Source organism: Amblyomma americanum, chromosome 7 (assembly GCF_052857255.1).
Source record: "Amblyomma americanum isolate KBUSLIRL-KWMA chromosome 7, ASM5285725v1, whole genome shotgun sequence".
NCBI classification, from domain to species: domain Eukaryota; kingdom Metazoa; phylum Arthropoda; class Arachnida; order Ixodida; family Ixodidae; genus Amblyomma; species Amblyomma americanum.
Genome location: NC_135503.1, coordinates 15039410 through 15061817, shown reverse-complemented (window position 1 = coordinate 15061817; position 22408 = coordinate 15039410). Strand labels below are relative to the sequence as shown.

Below are 22408 nucleotides of genomic sequence, written 5' to 3'. Positions count from 1 at the left end.
TGGCGCACCGGGCAGCCAGCTTGCGTTCTGCTTCCTGCCGGTCTGGCTAGACCGCATTATTACACCAACCGCGAGACAGCCGCTGGAGCGTGCCAGCTTCCGCTACCCTCGAAAAGGCGAGTGGTGTTCGTTAAGATTCCGTAAACACCACCGTGACTATCGAAGCGCTTGAGCAAAGCGGAAAAAAAGAGGACGTCCTTTTGGCCAGCGTTTCCTCATAAGCACGTTGAGCGCAAAGGCTTTAAAAATATAATGAGCGCCGCCATTGGGGCAGGAAGAGCGATAAAAAGGAATGGCGCATTTACGTATGTAAGAGGCTAACGGGTTGCAGTTTATCCTTTGCGCTTCTGCAGCGACGCAAGCGGCCGTCCCCGCGTCTGGTGCCGTAACCTTGCCTTCTTCTTCGGGCCGGACGTCGACTCGTGGCGGTCTGGCTACAGCGGCGCTCGTGATTGAGAATGCGGAGCGCGTCTGGTCAGATGGTCTGCGCTGATAGTCGCTCCCCAGAACACCCCCTCTCTGGGCCGCACTCTCTCCGAGTGGTGAAGGAGCCCTGTTTCACGTTAAGGAGTGCAGAAAGAAAGAAGGGCCCTCATACGGATCTTTTGCAACCGAGAAATACACTTTCACCTCGTCGGTAATCTCCGCCACCGGGACTCGTTCCGCGAGCCGCACAGGACGGAGGGTGCGCGCGCATCGGGATTGGTCACCCGAGCACGCCCGTTATAAAAGCGAGCGACGAGGGTGAACACCTTGCCACATTCGACATGAAGGCGCAGGTAAGCGGTTCACCTCGGCGGCTCGCCGGTGCGGTGACGACGGCGACCGCTGGTCTCGTTAGGCTTGTGACTGGGAGGATTGTGCACCGAGACTCTGGAGGAGTGTGCCCCATGGATTAAGCGCGACGCGTTGTTTCCTGCTCTTTTCAGCAATTGGCAATCGTTCTGTTGGCCTCATTTCTGTGTGTCCACGGACAACGGTACATCCCATATGGCGTGGGAACCAGTGGAATTCAAACAGGTAGGTCGGCCAATCGACCGCGTTGTTAACCTGTGTCGTGTTCGTACGCCACAGCCGTGACCGAATGTCACGATCTACTACTGTCAGCCTAAGTTTCTAACCTAAACGTGTGCATGTCTCTGACTTTGACAGCACGACGAGAAAAGAAGCGGAACGGCTTTCTGAAAGTTACGAATACAAAGAATCTACTTGGCACTTCCGAGAAACAAGCCTTTCGGAAAGTATGCTCGAGCAGATAGTGCGATCCATGATCAAGCCTTACGGCCCCGGTGAAACCCAGGTTGATAACTAGGTGGAGCCAAAATGTTAATGCAGGCATAAACGTACGATTTTGATAATATTAATTTGATTGTCATGAGACAGTCTCTGCTGAATTTCAATCCCAGTTTGCCTGGATAAGTGACGCAATGAGCAGTCTTCTGATTCAGAAAAGCTATCCTACATTATCGGCTAAATGCATGCACGTCTTCTGCGCAGGTCAAGTTCCCGCAGCAAATATAATCAGAGCGCCACCTTTACCAAATGTACCAGTGAGCCCAGGCCCGGCAGTTAACTTGAATCTTCCCATTGGACGCTCCTTCAAGACGCCCGAAGGGGCATACGGTGTTGGATCTGTGGTCCAAAACGGGCGCCTTGCCATTCCTGCCGGAGCTACGGTAGCTGCAAACGGCAATGGCAGGTTGACGGAGGTGCTCGGTCTCGGAAGTCTTTACATTGAAAGAGGAGCCAATGGTGGTTCTCTGACGACCCCCGGCCGCCTTGTCCGTATTCAGAAAAGGTCCCCTGGTGAAATCCCTGATACGCCGATTCGTTCCGAAGACTTGATTACCTCCGAGTCTGAACTAAGTGGTGCAGCAGTTTTGCCCAAGCATCTTAAAAAAGATGAATACGACCGTACCAGTCTGTACAGGCTTGCCAAAGAAGCGCTCAAAAAGAATCCAAGAAAGGGCATCTCGTTCAAGAAACCAGAAGGAAGCTACGGCGTTGGATCTGTCTTCGAAGGTCACAATCCACGTTTCAGCGAAGGCTCTGAAAAGCATAAGAAATTTGAAGCTAAACTTAGCCGGGAGTATCCAGTCCATAGGGACGCACTAAGTTCTCCGGATGGACTCGTGGGAGCTCTTGCGGACCATTCCAAGGGAGTATCCTACAAGAAGCCCGAGGGTGAATACGGTGTATCGTCAGTGTTCGAAGATTTCGGTTTGTTCAACCCTTTCTTCCATCGGCGACAGAAAAGACAAGCTGTTGGCTCGGGATCTGTCACAGCCGTCCTCGTTGACTTCGACAAGGATGACTCAGCACCACAGCCTCCTCTAGCACCGACGAGCAGTTTTGCTCCTGTCGTTGGATTCATGGTGCAGGAGCCGGAAGGCGGAACTCCGAGCAAGCACATCCTCAAAAACGTCATCTACAGGAAACGTCCAGGAGGACTGAAGCCATCGGACGTGCCCACCAAGCCGGTGCTTAGGATCCCAGACAGCATTGAACTGCCTCCACTCGGGGGTGTCCCTGACCAGGCGGGGGAGGAGTCTCCGGACATTCAGACCGTCGCTCTTCCCGCCGCACCACGGGTCAGTGCTCCCCCGAAACCGATTGTTTCTCGCAAGGCTACCTCTACGGCAACCATCGAGTTCCGTCCAACATTCCCAGTCGAGAACATTCCGCCGGCCCTGCCTCCGCTCCCACGGCCATCCTCTATTCGCTCGAAGACTTCCCACTTTCACGGTGACACCCACGGACCGAAGAAGACGACGCCTAAACCAGTGGCTGAGACTCACAAGCTCGGAGCATCCCCGCTCGTCGCGGTTCCACCGGGACAGGTCGTCTACAACCGACAGCTTGCATCATCGGTGCCAGTGCAGCCGGTGCGTACGTCCTTGGGTCAATCCCGACCACCTGCCGTTCCGACCCAGGTCTTGAGACCAGGACCGACGGCGCAGAGAGTCTTCAATCAGCCTCAGGCTCAAGTCGCAGCCCCTGGGCAGCCGCAGCTTCACCTGCAACCTAACGTGGTTGCCGCGGCGCCGGGTCCAGCAGCGGCTCCTCAGCCAGCCGTTCATGTGCAGCCGCAGCTCCAGACTCAGCCTCGTGTAATTGCAGCTCCACAGGCACCAGCACCTCAGCTGCAGGCAGTCGCCGCGGCTCCGTATCCCGGAGCTCTCTACCAGCAGTACACTCCCTTGGACCCGTCGACGTACCAAGTGGGGCAGCCCGGCCAGATCCACCCTTACCAGCACAATCCTTACGCTTTCCCTTACGCGACCATCGTCGCTGACCCTTACGGCCAAGCCAGGATAGCCCGGTCAACGGCGGGAAGATTGAGGTACCAAGCGTCGCCTTTCGACGCGTCTTCTGTCTACGACCTGAGCAAAAGGATTATTCAGGGAGTCCATTCGTGAACGACTCCGAGATCTCTACCCATGTGAGTACCCGGCCACGTCACTCGCTCTGTGGAGACCACTCTTGCTTTTTTCTCCTTTACTTCTACCATCTGAGGCCGTAGACTTGCCTGATTTGTATTCTGAAAGTTGGGGCGCATTCAATTTTCCCGTAGAGTTATCAGTTTCAGCGCGTGTGTGGGCATGTTTAATTCAGTTCCGCTCGCACTTCTGTCTCATGGGTTTCTTCTTCTTTTCCACGTGCTCGAGGCACTTGGTGCGTCGCTACGCCCGGTTAAGCGTACTTTGATGTGGTTCATTTCCTGCGAGTGGACGCATAAATATGAATGAGCTGGCTAGCCCCTTTTATATTCGGTAGCAGTCCGAGAATGTCGCGCCATACGCGCAATTCGCTTCTATTTTTATTCGTATTTTGTTCGTCTCTCGCACACACGTCTCAATAATGAGAAATTAATCGACGCAGAACTATGGGCCGTTCAAGGCTGAGTTTGATACAGCGCATTAATTATCGAAGTGCCAGAAAGAGTTTCTTTTTATCTCGTAAAGTTATGTAAGAACTTTCCCGAAATCTTCCTTCGGGATGAAACGCTTATTAAACGTCTAATTTTTCACGCGAGGGTGCTCTGGTTCGATTTTCACTGCTTCGAGATTTTTTTGTTTTGTGCATTGAAGAAACTACTTTTATTCATTTCTCTTCGAAAGCTTTTTGATAATTGTTTGTGTGTTAATCCTGAACTTTTAGCTTCTTTTATTTTTATTTTTTGCTCTGGAAGAACGAAGAATGAATGCTAGTGTGCGATGTTTTACTTCTCAAGGTTTACACGAGGTTTAAGGTTTAAGATGTTTAACTCAGCTTTGAACGGCCGATAGTTCCGAGTCGATTAATTTATCATTATTGAGACGTGTCTGCAAGAGCCAAACAAAATCCTCCTTAACAATAAAGTTTTCCATTCATTCGTTCATCCTCAGTAATACTAAGCATGCACCTATCTTGTGTAGGATAAGTGACTGTGTTATGTCTAAAAGTACCTGTAGGTCTGGCGGCGAAGCTTCGTCATTTTTAGCTATATATATATTCTTTTTTTTTGCAGAGCATCATCGATTGTACAAATTCATGGAGGCATTCATCTGCAGAAACCAAGATTCATCTCCACGTCATCTCAAGCGGCTCACGAAAACAAAATTGCCGGCTCTTCACTTCAGTCTTCCATTACCTTCATTGCCGATCCTATTCGCTGTCTAAACTGAATAAATTATTATATAGGTTTATGGCCTCTTTTTCTTTCATAGTTACTACCCGACACAATATTAAATTTATGCTTTCCTAGCGAAAAAAGAATTACCGACTACTTGCAGTCTTGTCTGGCTTGTCTAGAATTCCCACTGGCAAATATTTGGAAAGCTGGCTTCTAGAAAATTCAGCAATCGTTTGATAAAGTACCTTCTCCTGCGCTATGATGAGAGAACTTGCCGAGAGGCTTAGTGCAAATAACAGACACGCTGTCCTCAATTCAACACACGTGCCAGCACGATCGATAGCAAGGCAATGATTAAGTACGAACAAGACGAAGGTCGATGCACTTCGTAGTATCTGCCGGTGAATTTGAAGCTTTGCCAGCAAACTGCAGGATTAATGGGTGAAACAAATTTAGAGCCGGTTTCTTCGACCTTCATAATTTGTGGCGTTTAAGAACGAGGAATCGGAAAAAAAAAAGAAGTGTCCTTTAATTAAATAATAAATTCATATTCGGTGGATTTCTTCTTAGCTTCGTACCTCAGCTTCACGTTTCTTTTCACCGTGCTCCCTGAGGCGGTGCTGTCGAAACTTGAGACAATGGACGAAGGCGAAAACACGTGTAGCGTAGATTGGCCAGTGATTAGTGGGAAGTGCAGTGGATTTATCCCCACCTTAGGAATTCGGTAAATTCCTAAATGATTTACGGATATTTGTAAACGTGTCAAGAGGCAGAAATTTCTGACGTTCAGTTATTGCCTTCAACTCTCGAGCATTATGTTTTATGTTTGCGGAAAGTACAAGCACTCTTTGTCAAAAGTAAATAGCTGAAATAATTTTGTTCTAGGCCGCATAGAGTGGCCCTTGTGACATCCGTGGACGGCTTAACTTTCAGAAAACCAAGGATCTTTACAATAACGCTGGTGATGCGTGACTAACATCTCGACGTCACCTATAAGGAAACACTGTGGTCTCTATACTTTTCAGAAAGGCTGTATTTTACACTACCCTAACTTTACGATTAAGTGACCAAGGAGACGAGGAAAGCATAATGCGCTGCAGTTGCAGTTCAGCACCGCATGCCAAAACCAATTATTACGTTGGTCTGAAGCGCTTTATTTCACGATAAATAATGAAACCGAGACGTAACAAATCCCCTTGCTATAGAATGTAAAGCTTGTTGACGTGCACATCGTCGAAAAACAAAGACGAAAAAGGTACTGCCTGAAGTCGTTTGATTGACGATGCACCCACAGCATAGAAAGTAATCTATATAATGGTCCGGCTCGTCTACCTTTCAGCATTTAAAACTGAGTAGGACATAGAAAAACGGAGACAGTGAGACTGCAGTTTGGACGAAAGGTTCTCAGTACAGCTTTAACTGCTTTAAAATTTAATTTAGAGGCGAGGCCGGAAACGGTGCTGGCACAGCATTGATCATGAAACGGGGCAACTGGTATAGGACAACCGCTAAGTTAGGAGGGCATATATTTGCAAGCCGGATGGTGGCACATTAAGAGGAACAAAAACTGCAAAAGCAGCCGGGACGGAGGCAGGCGACAACACAGGGTGGTAGTAACAACTGAACATTTCTTCTTTAATAAATGTTCAATTGTCAATACCATCATGTGTTGTCGCCTGCCTCTGTCCCGTCTCTTTTTTGGAGTTTTTGTTCTTCAACCGCTAAGCCCTGCTTTCCTGGGCAGCACCAACTAGCCCATCGGTCGGCTACCAGGAGAAAACACCGAGTAATTTAATAGGGATATTTCCACTGCTAGTCTTCCAACTCTTTGTAAAAAAATCTGACCCATAAAATGGCTCCTACAATGACGTCGACTAGTTCCAACGGCCGTAGCAAACGAGTTCGTGTCAGTGCTGCTTAGGACGTTCAAAGCCGGTCCAGTTGGTCGGCATACAAAACAGCTCCTCTTTGCCTTCAGCGACGCGAAGAAGGGCCGTCGGCCGTCGCGTCTGCCGCTGCAAAAACAAGGTCGCGCTTCCGCCGCGCTCTCAGCAGAAGGTCGGTCCAGTTTCCAAGAGGTCTTTCGCTCTGATTCGCGATAACTTCCCCGGTGACACCTTTTAACCTGGTTACACCGGGCCAGACGATGGAATCGCATCCCAGAGATGCGCCGTTGCATTATCAGGTGACGCTTTCACCTCCTACAGCATGTTGGGTACGCTATCAGTCTGCATAGGTTTCGCAGGATGACGCATTCAACCGGCTTCGGTAACGTGTAATGCGTATTATCGGGCTTAGTTACGGAACAGCTGTGCTAGTAAGATAGAATATATAGAACTGCGTCAGCATACGAGAGAGAAAGGAGGAGTAGACAAGACGAACTCAGACTTTGAACTACTTTTTGTTGGAAAACCAGTAGCCATCTTCCCATAAAATCCACACGCATGCCCACAAACACGTCACAAACACATGTCATATGTCATATTATGATGGGAAGATGGCTGTTGGTCTTCTCATATAAGCGCTAGCTACAAGTCTCCGTTCGTCCTTTCTACGTGATGTCTCGTCTGCCGGCGCAGTGTTATGTTATACTAACTAGCCACCAAATGTTACTCCAAATATCCAGACTCTGAACGCTGCTGGTTGCAGTACACATGACAGTTTATCTCTTTGAAGGAGAAAAGAGAAAACACTCGTGTAGTGTCTATTTTGAAACGGCTGCGCGGTAACCTGTTGTCACAAGATATATCAGTGTACGTTTTTATCTGCTTTGTAGGCCTAAACGAGTGGTATCTGAAACTTGACGACAAATCTTAGGCGATATATAGCTTTAGATATAGGTCAAGCGATCTCGGTGATCTATGGCAGGTCTACAGACTGACATATATACTGGGTTAAGGACGCGAAGACATTGCGAAATGTGCACAGGTAAGAACGGCTCTTTGCACGCGGCTCATGCAAATGCAGCAGCGTCCACGAATAACTTTGCATGTAGTTCGCTTTTTGTCCTGTTTTTGCGTAAGCTTTTCCCTACGAGGACTTTCACGGTTACGCAGTAAGTTACGTTAGCCTTATCAGTAGCCGTGACGGGAATACTGGTAATAAGGTGCTCCGCTGCTGAAAATGCCGGCATAAGGAGTTAAGCTGCAGAGCACAGCTGATGTTTATGCGTTGGTGAGGATGGAATAATAAAAATAAGAAATCACAGTGGTTACCTGGCAAGGCTTCCGCAGGGTATTAAGATTATAACGCGTAAGTCATAAGACTGCCTTTGCTGCTGTGTGTGTCATTCCCCAGACTTTCATGTATACCGGGTGTTCAAGGGAAAACTTAGTTTTCGAAAACAGGATTTTTTTTTTAGGTAAAAATATGCCTTTCGCGGCATGCTATTGTGAAAACCACAAAACCGGTGAATCATCTTAACTAGTAAGCTGGTTAACTACTTTCCAATACTTGACTTTTTAACTATTAGAGTAAGGAGCCTGATTGCAGTTAGAGATTTGTGGCCGGTCGTTAGTAACGACCATAACAGTTTTTAGAATTTCAAAAACGCTATTACCCTCGGCGCTATGGCTCGACAAAATTTGGCTATTTCGACTAGTTACGTGCACGGCAGGGGCTGCTTCGCCTGCATGCTTTTCGATTGCACATGTATTTTGGCACGATGTAGCCAAATTTAATTGGGCCACAGTGCAGAGGCTAGTCGCGTTTTCTAAATTCTAAAAATAATATGACGGTTACTAACGAGCTGTCACAAATCTCTAATTGCAACCAGGCGCCTAGATCTAATAGTTAAAAAGTTAATTATCGGAAGTTAGTTCACCAGCTTACTAGCTACAGTTATTCACCGGTTTTCTGATGTCCGCCAACCCTGGCAATACCCTGCCGCAAAAGCCATATGTTAACCTCAAAAAACCTATTTTTGAAAATTACTTATAATTCTCTGAAACACTCGGTATAAAGGACCTCTCTTTTAACGGTTATCATTTCGTGCTGCAAAGAATACGAGGGTGAAATTTCCGACTCCTCCCTTCGAAGCTTTGATTTGATTTGTGGGGGTTTAACGTCCCAAAGCGACTAAGGCTATGAGGGACGCCGTAGTGGAGGGCTCCGGAAATTTCGACCACCTGGGGTTCTTTAACATGCACTGACATTGCACAGTACACGGGCCTCTAAAATTTCGCCTCCATCGAAATTCGACAGCCGCGGCCGGATCGAACCCGCGTCTTTCGGGACAGCCACTGAGCCACCGCGGCTGCTCCTTCGAAGCTTGGTTTGCGTGCGTATGTGTGCGTGCGTATGAGTAGGTGCGTATGTGTATGTGCGTGTGTATGTGCGCATATGTACGTGCGTGCGTGCGTGTGAGCATTTGTGCTTGCTTGTGCGTGTGTGTGCGTTTGCGAGCGAGCGCACACGCGCATAGCGTTCGTGTCCCAAGAATGGAACGATGACACATGTACTTTCATTTGTAGATAATAATAATAATAATAATAATAATAATAATTTTATTTGCATCAAACGCACATGATTCCGGAGGCCTGCAGAAAAAGCTGCCATTAAGGCAGCTTGACAAGGCCGCAGGCCCCCACACTGTCAACTACACCTAGCGGTCAGCAGTATAATTACTAACTAATGCGCCCAGGTCGGTAGGCGGAAGTTCGTCCCCACCCGGCTCCGTTCATTAGACACGCCATTCCTCTCAGCAACATTCTCGGCTCTCGGCAAAGATTTGACGACCTTTGCAGATGTGCAATCTTGTTACGTGAGACACCCCAGAGACACCTGTCGACGACATCGCGAAGGAGCTCTGCCTGAGCTTCGCTACTCTGCCTAAGGCGGCTCTGTCGGCGACGGACGTCTTCCCCCTTTTCGCATGGCGTCCTTCTCCGTTCGTCATAGCACGACTGGGTCGTGTGAGCGGTTGGCGGAGGGGGGTGACCTGTCGACCCGGTTTCTGCCTCTTAGGGCCTTCCGAGGCGCTCCTGTTTCCCGTTCCTTTGTGGGCGGGGCTTCTCATCCATTTGAACAACAGTCAACAAGAAAGAAGAAACAAGACATAAAAACAAAGCTAATGCCTAAAAACTCCTGTCTCTAATAACGGTTTTGCCCACGAGCTTCCGCAGTTGCTCTGTCTAATGTTTTGCACGACCTCTAAATTCTGAATTATGTGAAATAAAAAATGGAATGAAGCAAAGGCGATATAGAATTTGCGGAAGCTAACCAGCTAACAATTTTTGTGCAGTTGTATGCAAGAGTTTTGTTTCTGTTTATAACGGGACTTTCATTTCGCAGTTTCATTTCGCAAGTTTACGATGTAGAGTTTTAGCAGACTAGTTGATATTCTTTGAAGCCAAACACACTTAAGTAAGGCAAATTTTGTCACGAAAAGGCATTTATAGAACGATAGAGAGAGAGAGAGAGAGAGAAAAGCACTTTTTTTAAAGAGCGACATATTCAGCGCTAAAAATACACCTGGCATGGAGAACCAGAGAGCTCACTAGTCGCCCAGCTGGTCCAACGCCAGCCAGTTTACTCAGTGTAGGAGGCAGGGTGGCTGCGGAAAGACATTTAGAATTGCGTTGAACACAGATAAGCGTTTAATTGTAGAGACGCAAACATTTATCGACGCCTTTTAACTGCGATCTTATACGTGATGGTAAGGATAGTATCATTACAAAGATTTACGGTGGCTGAGTGGTTATGGCGCTCGGCTGCCGGCCGGAAAGACGCGGGTTTTATCCCGGCCGCGGCGGTCGAATTTCGATGGAGGCGAAATTCTTGAGGCCCGTGTGCTGTGCGATGTCAGTGCACGCAAAAGAACCCCAGGTTGTCGAAATTTCCTGAGCCATTCACTACGGCGTCCCTCATAGCCTGAGTCGCTTTGGGACGTTAAACCCCCATAGACCAAACCAAACCATTACAAAGATTTTATTTGATGGAATGTAATTGATAATAACGTCATGTAAAACCCTCCCTTGGAAGTCACTGGGTTCATGCCCAATCTTTGTGAAACATATATAATCACATTTCCAGCGCATGCTTTCGCCTAAGGTTTTTCTGTGAATTTGTACCGGACTACTTCCTGGCCTAAATATGACAGCGCTTAACACATTGCTTTTATTTCTTAACTAAACAAGAGTGCGGGTAATTTTCGGTAATTACTGTCACGGCTAAAATGCGAAATGGTTCAGAAAGGAAATCTCGACTACTCCATTCCTGTCCTTGTCTTTTGCAGTGAGTGTTAAATGCCACCTCTGGAAGGATGGTTGAAAGGTGGCCCGGTGGCTCCATCGCACTTTCTCCTCTTGGGAGGCTGCTCTGTCCAGCCCATACCGACAATACCAGCAATGGTGGATCGAGCGGGCATGCAGGATAGCGACAGCTAACGGAGTCCTGGACTGAGCACACCGTCCAAAGAGGATGGCGACAAACTACGATTAATTAAATAAAAGTTTTCCCCCTCCTCCTCCTCCTAACCGAAAAAAAAAATGCGTCGTCAGTCACAAAGTATGTCCATTGGCTGGGAAGTCTAGTCACCAGACCTGATAATTCTCATTGGCTGGAGGGAAATGACATCACCAGAGCGAAAATAGCGTCACTTGCGGTAAAAGCATCAACAGCTTCTAATATTATCGCATTGCCAGCATATCACGTAATTAGGTGCACTCTGAATTTTTTGCCATTGAAGCATACAAAGTCTGCGTGGCGCAAAGTTTCGTCGAAGTAAAACAGCTAATAAGAAATCGCTTGCCTTGAGCTCACCCGCGAAATTTCGAGCGCGAAATGTTGTTCTAAATGGATCGGCTGCGGCTCCAGTGAATCAAAATTTTCTTGTATGACGATGACTTATGGCAACTACATATCACAGTACAGGATGAGAAACAAACGGTGTACCTAGAACCGATCTGTTTTCTCCGCACCCTTCCAATGGAAAATCAGCAAACGAGGAGATGAATTTTTACCCGCTTGGGGGCTTGCTTTAAAATCACTTTAACTCACAGTTTAAGTTAGCAGAGCATGTTCGTCAATACGCTGTTAAGGAATGTCAGTAGATAACCAGTTTTTCGCATTGAGCTTCGTCCAATGTGCAAACTCATTTGAAAAATTCATGCAATTGCGTCCTTAAAAGTAAAATATTGTGTTATGGAATCGTAAAGCATTCTCGTTTTTTAAAACAGATTTTAATCGTTCGGGACTCATTGAGGCATCAAAAGTAATGTGATACCATGTTCAGGGACTTCAAAGCAAGGAATAAAAAAATTCAGGTATGCACCCACTTTCTTTGTTTCATTTGAACGTCTTAGCAAACTTAGGTGTCGCGAACAAAAAGCTATTCCAGAGTAAGGCCAAACTGTACCTGCTCGATTGTATTGTTACAAAACTCCGTAAAATAATCAAGTCGTACTACAAGCTGTCTAAACTTGCTGGTGTCAGACTTCCGCTATGCCTCAAACTCAATGGGCTAAATTCCAGAGTTCAAACGAGGCAGTACTATTATGTCACCCGACCCGGAATCCTGGGTACAAAGGAAGCCAGCAAGAGCAATTAAAATCGTCCGACATGGGCGCGCTCCCTCGCCGCGTATTTCAAAGCAGCAGGAATGCGCCTGTAGCTCTCCTTGGCGAGGCGAAGACACTAACGACAGCCAAAACAAGAAAAACAGATGAAACAAAGCGAGAGCGAAGCTCAAGACACTGCGTGCCGCGGAATGAGACAACACCTTTCACTTTCGCCGTTCCCCTCGCTTCAATGTAGGCCGCAGAAACACAAGGATGGACGAGTTAGAAGGAGCGAGAACAAAAAAAAATGAATGACGAAAAAGTAAGACTGAAAACAAAGATGTCATCCGCGCCGCGAGGGCGCGACATCGCAGCAGGGAGTCGCCCCGCGTCTTTCACTTCGCCGGCGATGATGACAGTGATGACGATGACGATGACGGCACTTTTGTCTTTTCTCTTAATCCTCCACTTTCTCGGCTCTCATTTCCACCCCTTTTTCGGCGAACGCTGAGACAGTGGAGGCATCCTCGGCTGTAGGAAAAGTGCCGCGGGTATAAAAGCCCCGAGTCGCCAACTCGTCGACACTTTTGAGACGTGCTGAGAGAGCACGCGCGGCGTTGTTTTCATACAGGTGCGAACCGAAGCGTAACTCGAGCGCTGCTCATCGAAGAAACCTTTATTTTTCCAGACGTTTACGCGTACCACGATCGGCATCTGTTGCGGCCCGCTTTTTTACCCCCTTTCGCGGCGTCGCCTACGAAGTTGACGCTTCTGAGGAGCTTCGACCATGCTCACGGTGCGTAAGTTTTTTTCGTGCTTTAACTGCTCCGAAAACTTCTCTCCATTGCCTGTAAAGGCGAGCGGCGGGAAATGCAGCCTAAAATTTTCACTCCCTAGTTGTGCAACGTTTGACATTTTTTTTCACGCGTCTAACTAATATAATAATCTTCTACCTCTACTCCGCACATCCCTTTTTTCGCTGTGAGAGATCTGTTGTGTCAATTACCCTGCTCTCTTTTTAGAAATCACAAGGTGAAGGAAGAGTTTTGTGATACTAGTCTTCGGATTGCAATCAACCTTGCCCCCGCAATCTTAACTGGGCAATTTCGATTTTCGCATGGCACTGTTTTTAGGTTGTCGACATCCTTCATGTGAGACCTGTCGCTTGTACCTTGGCTGAGATTAGGAGCAGCCTGTTTACACACGTTATGAACACGCTCATAGTTTTTTCCAGGTCAGGTTTAACTGAACCAAGACGACCAGAAAATGGTCGTCAGCCTTCTTCACGTGGCAAATTCATGGGCTCTTTTCAGTCTCTAGTTGACGTTATCGGGACATCAATATTTTGTAATAGCCAAAGAGCCAGGCCCGAACCTTGTATTGGCAGAGAGGATATGTTTGATAACATTTTTTTTTCCTTCTGCAGGCAGGTGTAACTTGCTCTCAAGTAGAAAAGCCCCCTTTTGAACGATACACCGAGATCATAATGCATGTTTTGGCTTATACTTTTTCAACTTATGATTATCTTATACTCAGCTTAACCCTTCCAGCGTTTGTATCAACCTAACAATGTCTAGACTACGTTCGTGTTGAGGTCATCATTTGAAGGCTTCACTGAAGAAGCATGACTAATGTTCAGAATTTCATGTTTTGATTACAGGAGAAGGCCCCAGTAGTAACGACGCTAGGTAGGATCTCCCATGTTGATCGAATAAAGTAGTCAACCAATATGCAAGTAACAATTAAGCAGCGAACATATATTGTACAGCAGGAATACAGTATTGCATATACAGCATTAACCGAAGCATTAACCGAAGATAACCGAGTAAAATAACCAAATTAGAGATTGCTTTTTGTAAAAACAGGGTAGGGCACCAACAGTTTCGCTCAGGATTTGTTTAATAAATAAGAAACAAGAGACCTGTTAAATATTTTTTTTTAAGTGTGGAATGGCATTGGTTTCTTTAGAGAATGGTGTAAACCTTTTCCGTTTGAGTTAGCTCTGAAACTTTCAACTTAGGCAAAAAATGACGAAATAATGCGTTTCGGGGAATAGGGAATCGCGAATTGGTATCTGCTGTGATGGTTTTGTGTAGTATGGTTGGTTGCAAAATTTCGGGGCATAGTTTTCCTGAGCCTGTTGTTCACTGCTCGGAACATTGTATTAAAGGCGTCGCAATTAAGCCGGTCAGAAAGCCTTTATCGCAGAGAATTTCTCAAAACCTTGAACTCTGGCTAAGACTTGAGCATTTCAGTCCCCGATGTTTCGTTGCAGGTTCTCCTTCTGGGTGTACTACTAGCAACCGCCAAAGGCGAAGATGGAAAAGGCGAGGAGCTGGAGACAGAAGGCCACAGTTTCGGTGGACTCGGACAGGCGACGACGTTCCGTCAGGCCGGCTTGTCGCCCGGAAACTACCTCCAGGCAGCTCCGACATATGGGCGCTCCACCTATGGACAATCGGCGGGACTAGTAAGTTCGAAATGCTGGGTAACTTTCTGCTTAAAGAACAAAAAACTGTTCTGCAATTGCAGAGCACTAGCCTAATTGGCTCGTGCTGCTCTGTTACTGACGCTCAGGCAGCTTCACCTTGGCTAACTGATGAACTCTGCAATGCAGTAACTTCCAGTGGCTTTTACTGCAAGCCAGCTTCAGGTAGCTTTCATGTTACCAGGACGCCTTGTACACGTAGAACAGTTACACTTAATCCCTGATTACCGATTTAACAGCCAGATACATTTTATATCTCGCATGCGATTTAGTTTTCAGAATTAACCCATCACACTCTGCACTTTAATGCTTATTACCTTTACTTCAATTAATAAGGGGAGGAAGAAATTTTAGAGAAGAAAAGGAAAAGGGCGGAAAAAATAGATGCCATAAATAGGACACCCCTCCCTCCTCCCCCCCCCCCCCCCCCCGCCCCCAGGCCGCCTCCAAAGTGATCAAACATCTGCCCCTGCCCTTAATTTGAGGATTTAAAGCAACAAACGACTCTCTTAATGGGTATAATGGTTCACATCAACCTCAACCACACACTTTTTTTTTCTTCAAATTGGTGATGACCACGCTGTCATGGAGATCAATACATTCCTAGCTGGCCCGATATTCCAGAGATCGTACAAACTGTATGAGGCCAGACAACAAATACGTAATTACTAACATCTACACTGGATCATGTGCACAGCCATAGAGAAAAACACTGCAGCTTTCTCAGAAACTTTGCAGGTTAAGAAAAATTAGCCCCTTTCTGGGACGGACCAAGTTTAATAAGTAGTAGCTCGATATGAACACCTACTCTAACTTAAGGGATACCCTTAAGCGCATTGGACATCAAAAATTTCTGACTTCTGTATCAAGGCATCCGCACTCAACTAATCTTACTTAATAGGAAGGCCTGCTCAACTTACAAGTTTGCTTACAAGTGGGACGCATCACAATGCGTCCACAAGCAAGACACCTCAAGACGCTCCGATAGCAGCACCCTACACTACAGTCCACATTAAGACATACTAATACGATGAATGCGGCTCCTTGCGCTTGTGTCAATATCAGATGTGCTAGGATATCAAGAAATAGACAAATAAAAGGGAGGCAATGTGCACTCTGCCGCAGTCACCATTCCTTCGTCCTTCCGAAGAATTTAAGAAATTCCCCAAGAAACGTTGCAAAGACAAAGTCATTCCTCTACAGGAACTGGGAACAAACACCAGAATCAGCAAAAGCCATTTATTCCACTTCTACCGGAATACCCCAACAGTTATCTCTTTAAAACTAGAATCAATGTTGCTGATACAACACTCCGAGCACTACTTCACCATGTTGCCAAACTGCAGTCACTGTAACAAAAAATAAAGAAGCGACTTGACAATAGACACCAGCCATGAGATTTCTCTACAGCCAGTCTTGTTGTCCAACATGCGCTACACGCCATATCAAGGACCCTCAGACTGGAGAGTGGGGGGAGCGGTTCACTTCCCGTGGCTAGCTGCCATGAATTCACTCTCCGGCCGCACCCATTCGAGCGCGTCAAGAACGTGCTGGGCGAGGAGTGGTGGCATCGGTCACCGGACTGGGAGTTGTGGGAAATGCTTTCTCGTTCTTGCTGCTTGATAACCTTTTCACGTTGGGGTTCAGCGTCAAGATTTGAAGCACAAGTACACAACTGTGCGGAGCCCCCATCACAACTTGCTCAGTATTCTCAGAATGTTTAATTTTCTTCATATGTTTTCAAACATACCAAGCCCTGCGGAAGTAGAGCGCTGTTTGCTGCGCACTGCGTCATTCTCTATGTCAAGTGGATGCGGCGCGCGCGTTCCGAGTCGTCATTGCCCTCAAGTACAGCCGTGACTTGGTCGCGTATTTAATTCTCAAACATGAGAGTGTACTACCGGTCACTATTTCGCAGTATCTCTTCTCACACCCATTATAACCCCCCCCCCCCCAAGAGATATGAAGTAGACCACCATCATGAAAAAAAAAAACGATAAAGGTTGGAAGACACTTGTACCTAGCAGATATGTCAAAGCAGGTTCAAGCCTATTAAACATAAATTAAGAGGGACGAAGTGCCTAAATAATTAATTGTGCAGAAAAATCCAATCACGAAAAAGTATGGACACAGCTTAGCGCAGGCGTCTACGACGTTGCTAGCCCCGGTAGATCAAAGCGGCCTCAACACACCCTGTTGAAACTTGTCATCTGTAGGCTGAAAGAAAAGCTCCCGCAATTTTCACCGTCCACCGACACACAGTCGAGTCAGTCAGTATTCAAAAGCTTCCCCAATAAGAGCACTAGCTCGTTCCTAAGCGCGCCTGGTTTATACGACCAGATATGGCACCTTTGAACCCTTACAAGAATCTGAATAGAAAGTCTATTCACTGCCTATTTGCTCTCTGTTGGGATTTATTCGAGGGAAGAGCGGCCAAGTACCGCTGATGGAGTCTATATCCCACAGAACAAATAGTATTATTATCAGCAAGTTTGTGACAGCGAGAGTTATCGGTAATGCCGTGATATAGGACACCGAAGCCGATGCGGTTTGCCCTGGTAAAGTCGGAATGGAGGGCTGCAGATAAATTTCCACCACCTGATATTCTTAAAGCGCACTGACATCGCGCAGTGTACACTCGTGTTTGCATTCCACCTCCATCAAAATTCGAATGCCGCGGCCTGGATTCGATCCAGCGTCCGTGGGGGGCAGCAGCCATCACGGCGTGGTATCGCATGCTAAGGGGAATAATGGCGCAGCATCAAGTAACGAGGACAGCAGGAGAGCCCACGCACGCACAAGCGCCAAGCGTAATGGCCCCATGGTATAAAGTCTTGCGCTTGCCGCCTCAGCGATGCGTCCTTTTCTTGCTCATACCTCGCCCTGATGTGCCACCCGTTGTCCCTCTTCCCACCACCCTTTCTTCGCAGGACGGCGGTAGACCGCAGCCATTCGACTTCGGCTACAACGTGCAGGACGAGTTCGGCAACACCCAGTTCCGCCAGGAGAAAGGCGACGAGTCCGGCTCGGTGCAGGGCAGCTACGGATACACGGACGCGCTGGGCGTCTACCGCAAGGTGCATTACGTGGCCGACCAGAACGGCTTCCGGGCGGACATCAAGACCAACGAGCCGGGCGTCAAGCAGGAGAACCCGGCCGACGTGCAACTCGCCGTCGAGCCCCCGCCGCAGGGCGTGCTACAGCAGGCGCTGACGGGCTCAAGGTCCGCCTTCGTCGGGAAGCTCCCCGCTGGGCCGCCAACACAGCCGAGATTCCCGCCGGGACTGTGAGACTCCCTGAAGCCCAAGGGGCCCACGGAAGCTGCCTCCGCCGGAGAGTTGCGGAGGTATCTCCTTCACTCCACTGGACTGGAGGTGGCCGTGTGGCGTAGCGAATAGTCAGTGCAGCACCTGTCTTGTTCTAATGCTGGAGCTCCGGTAGTTAGTTCAGGCGCTGAGCTAGCCGTGCAGTGCGAGCAAATGAAACGCACTTCTTTCACAATGGCACGCTGTGCGTGCACACTACGTCATCAGAGCCGCTAGCGTGACCGTTATGTCTTCATTGTGGACGGTGGAGGTTTGTTGTAGTGGATCTTGTCGAAGGACTAACATGTGATTCTTGAGGGTACCAAAGTAGTAAATTACAATTAAGGTGGTGGTCCCTGATATATAGGAGTTTTACCTGTTTTTTTCTTTGCATACTTTTCTCTGACAATATACAATTCGTTTCAGTTCTATTTATGCACTATTCTCCATAGTAGATATCTTAGTACGAATCACGCAATAGAATATGTGCTTCCTATGTTTCCCAAATTCCTAGTGCTTTGCAAAGTGAATAGAAACAATATGGGGTCGTCAGTTGGTGTATGTATCGATTCGTAATGCAGCACAAATGAACAGAACGCAAAGTCCTCAGAACAGATAACCGCACAGACAACCTGCCCATAACGTTCTGCACTCGCCGCCTTGCTTATCACGGGCAGGTTGCTTACGAGAAACGAAGTCGAATACACAGTTGAAGTGAAAATCCGAAGACCTCCCCTCCCGTACAACGCTGCTCCTACGCGGAAGGCTGCCGGTGTGTGGAACGACTTTGGGCATAGCGTATCGTGATGAGTTCATGCCTCCGCACAAATGAAACATTCCTCAGGTACATACCGCCTTTCGAGTCTGGATAGGCGTATTATGCAATAAGCGACTTGTTTTCCATGTCTTTACGGCGCTAGAAGCTTCTGTATTATGACGGAGAGCCGTGTTCGATGTGTATACGGTCCAGGCTGGTAGACACGTCACTGCCGTGCAAGAAAAAAAGGGAGTGACGTGATGGGCCAGGTCTCGAGTTTCCTTCGGTCCGTTCTGCCCGGTTGACGCGTTGTCTTGGAAAACCGAGTTTGTGCGCTTTTCTCATAAGGCTCTCGCCGTGTTCCTTAGCGCCATTCTTTCTCCCACACTTCTTTTTTTTTCAGTGACGTTTCCTTTCCCACTTGGCTGAATCGCAACAGCTGTTCCATAACAGGCTTGTGGCTGGCGTGACTGCTCTGTTTCTCTGTTGTACATAAGACGGTTCTCTTCTGCTTTTATTCGAGTCCATGGTACTGACTCTAAGTCACTGGGATGTTGGGTGCAATAAACAATGCTTCTTTGAGAGTGTGTCATATCTGGCCTTCTTTTCGTGGCGTTCTTGTGGGTGACTTGCTCATGCGCAGCACAGGCTTGAAAATAAAGTCTGAGGCGCTGAAGCACGAGGATTCCATTGAACTCAGCACAGAGTGTGGTGGCGAAAGAACGGTGGGCTAGTAGAGTTTAAATCTGGGTCAGTTTCCTGGCTTGTGCAACACACAAACAATCTTCATTTTCCTCTCTTGTTCTCTTTTCAGTACGACAAGGGCTCAGAATATATGAGGGCATTCACGAGTCACAGCTGGGTGCACGGAGTCGAATGCAGGCTGTCTTGTATCTGAGGAACGAGTACATATTGTGAACTTGTTCGTCTTGCCTGTTTCTGCTTTGCAAGAAGTGTCCGCTGAAAGTTACTAGTATTTGTTATGTGTTCTTCGATGTTTTTTTTATCTTTACGGCATGGAATGCTTTGATATTGCCGGTAGGAAGTCACAACGCTGTGCCGTGCAGTTACAAATGCTATCGTGAAGAATTGCATTTTAAAAGATAAAAATAAAAATAGAACAGCCTGCAGTATCGCCTTCCCCCATTAATATGACAGCCTTAGTCACAAAAATTAATTACGCGTCAAGGCATGCGACTAGTACTTTTCTGAAAGTCTTCATTCTAGACGATAAAGAAGGTCGGAAAAAAAAAAGAAAACAATAGTTTACTGTTCACGCGGCCATATAGCCTTTTCTGCTAGAAAATAAATGGAAAACAAAACCAAAAATCGCACTCCCCGATTAACGCTATGCCTCAAGGCTCAGCAATCAGCCAAACTCCTTGTCCAGCGCGCTCGTGCGCGCGTTTGGCACGCGGGGATAAACTGATTAAAAACCACCCAGGCCGTCTCGTCCGCCGTCCGTCCTCTCATTTCGAGAGTGCATTCACCACGGCGTCGCAGCTGCTAAATTTAACACGCAATTATGCACAGCTAGCATACCCCTCTCGCGGCCATTTCTCTCTCGGACTACCTCTTGTGAGATGTCGCGCCACTTATTCGCACACCCAGTTAACGTGTCCGCGGTTGCGGCAGTCGCTCAGTAGCGGGTGAGATAAAACGCTGAAGCAAAAAAAAAAGAGAGGCGGTGATTGCGCGCCCCCTACTTGAGTCTGTTTGCGACCGCAGAGCCCGTCCGCATAGGTCAGAGCCAGCGGTGATAACGGGCCAGTCTTTAGAAAGATACAAGGAAGCGCGTTCCTTCCACTTTTCTGTTTTGTCCGGGTCATCTCATTAGGGGAGAACAAAGGGGCTTCTTCCCGAGAAGTAATTTGCGCCGGGGCTGAGAGCTATCTCTTCAAAGCGGCCCTCCGCACAGGCTAATAAGTCGCTCGCGGGCTCAGTGTGTATAGGCGCGCAGTGCGCGGGCATCTCATTCGCACGTTTCAGAAGGCCTGAGGGCGACCCCGCGTCGACTCCGCCGGTCAGGTCCGTCAGGACGCTACCGTTTAACACTTACGCCGTTACTTCTCAGGACGAGCTTAACTATGAGATAGTTAAAGGAGTAGAGACACAAAGCTTTCAGGTTGTAATCGTTGCTTCCTGATAACGGTGCGCAGGGCCTCGAGAACGATATATGTGCACAAGATGTGCTCATGTGGAGTTTAAACAATATGTTGCCGTAGTGCTTTTTCGACATGAGCTTCGCTTTCGGTTTCAGAGACTAGTGTAGTTGAAGGGGTTGTACAAAACAAACAAAAGAAAGATGTGCTCACAGAATAGCAACGCATTTGGGGCTCCATCGTCTGCTGCAAATCACATTACATCAAGTCCCGTGTGGTTTGCTGCTGAAAACTATCAAATATTTCTTTTCCAGGATGCTCACGGTGTTCAATTTCAATTTCAATTTATTTTTCCATGTACACATCGTGAGGGTCGAGGGAAAAAAGCCAGAAATTGTATCTTGACACGCCCGTTTTTAATCACGTCTTTAGTCCCGACGTTCAGCTTTCACAGCGTCGCTTTTTTAAGTTTCTTAACTCCCGCTTCTCACGCAGCTGATCCCCCAGCCTCAATAATTAATCATCTCCATGTTGCCAGTACACTGCCCTCCACACCTACCTCCCTCCTCTACTATTCTCTTTTAACTACCCTCACCCCTCGTATTAGCCTACAACATATATAAAGCCAACGTCATAATTAGTCGCCCTTTAAGTACTTTTGCGAATGCGAAGATTATCAAGTGCTTTGTTATGCGTTTTTAATGCCGATGAGTCCCTTTGATCTCATAAGAAAACTTATCTAATAAACGTCATTCATTCATTCATTCATTCATTCATTCATTCATTCATTCATTCATTCAGTAAAACGAGATCTTGGGTGAGTTGGTTACTTGTCTTAGGCATTGTAATAGCGCAAAAAAAAACACACAAAAGAAGAGCTAGACACCGAGAGACACGCACAGACGCTGCTTTTACTGACAGCCAGTCCTGGTAAATGCGCACTTGCCGCCATAGCTCCGATCGCAGATTTTTGCCAACGCGCTTCACAGGTCCCCACGAAGGGGAAACAGGATCAAAAATGGCACTCACTTCTTCGGGAATCCGGTCTTTCCTCAGACAGACGGCGGTATACCTTGATAGGGAAGTTGTGTAGGCAATGGTGACGATTAAAGCATTGACAGAAGGAAATGGTTGGTCAACACAGAAAGAAGGGCCCACTCTAGAAGAAATGTGCTTCACTAATACGAGCTCTTGGGCGAGTTGGTTACTGTGCGTGTTTCTCGGTGTCTAGTTCTTCTTCTTTTGTGTGTGTTTTTTGGCGTTGCTACTATGCCTAAGGATTCATTCATTCATTCGGTCTCACAACGACTGTGTCAATGGCTAATGCAGAGAGATTATACTGGTTCAAATATACTAATTCTCACTGCCAACATGATGATTATCCTCTGTAAACACAAACAACTATTAAAGCAAGTTACCTGAAGTGACCACTTGGCGAAAAAGCGAAAAAAGAAAGGTGCAGCTCACAAGGCATTTGATTAACTTCTTGGAAGTGAGCTTTTCGAGGTCGGAGGTCACTGCAGCAAAGGCAATATTAGGATTCAAGATAGGGCCTCGCACGATGCATGTACCGCGTATTCTTATTGGCCATCACTATCCTTTTCAAGGTAATAAACACTCTACCACGCCACGAACGTTATTG

General features: G+C 47.3%; 2 protein-coding genes across 2 annotated transcripts; both read left to right on the top strand.

Moving 5' to 3' along the window:
- The first annotated feature begins 594 nt into the window (after positions 1–594).
- LOC144098542 (uncharacterized) lies at positions 595–4684 on the top strand. The gene is made up of 4 exons (XM_077631270.1): positions 595–779; positions 930–1020; positions 1498–3442; positions 4511–4684. The coding sequence occupies exons 1-3, from the start codon at positions 768–770 to the stop codon at positions 3417–3419; spliced, it is 2025 nt and encodes a 674-aa protein (XP_077487396.1). The 5' UTR covers positions 595–767; the 3' UTR covers positions 3420–3442; positions 4511–4684.
- An 8019-nt stretch (positions 4685–12703) lies between these two features.
- On the top strand, positions 12704–19397 carry LOC144096953 (cuticle protein 16.8-like). The gene is made up of 3 exons (XM_077629760.1): positions 12704–12910; positions 14390–14584; positions 17533–19397. Exons 1-3 carry the CDS (start codon positions 12902–12904, stop codon positions 17890–17892), a joined length of 564 nt encoding a protein of 187 aa, XP_077485886.1. The 5' UTR covers positions 12704–12901; the 3' UTR covers positions 17893–19397.
- The last annotated feature ends 3011 nt before the right edge of the window (positions 19398–22408 follow it).

What these genes read in the sequence shown, in the direction of transcription:
- LOC144098542 (XM_077631270.1), top strand. An exon ending in AACCAGTGGAATTCAAACAG is followed by an intron (nt 1,021 to 1,497) that starts GTAGGTCGGCCA and finishes TCTTCTGCGCAG; the next exon opens with GTCAAGTTCCCGCAGCAAAT.
- LOC144096953 (XM_077629760.1), top strand. An exon ending in ATGGACAATCGGCGGGACTA is followed by an intron (nt 14,585 to 17,532) that starts GTAAGTTCGAAA and finishes CTTTCTTCGCAG; the next exon opens with GACGGCGGTAGACCGCAGCC.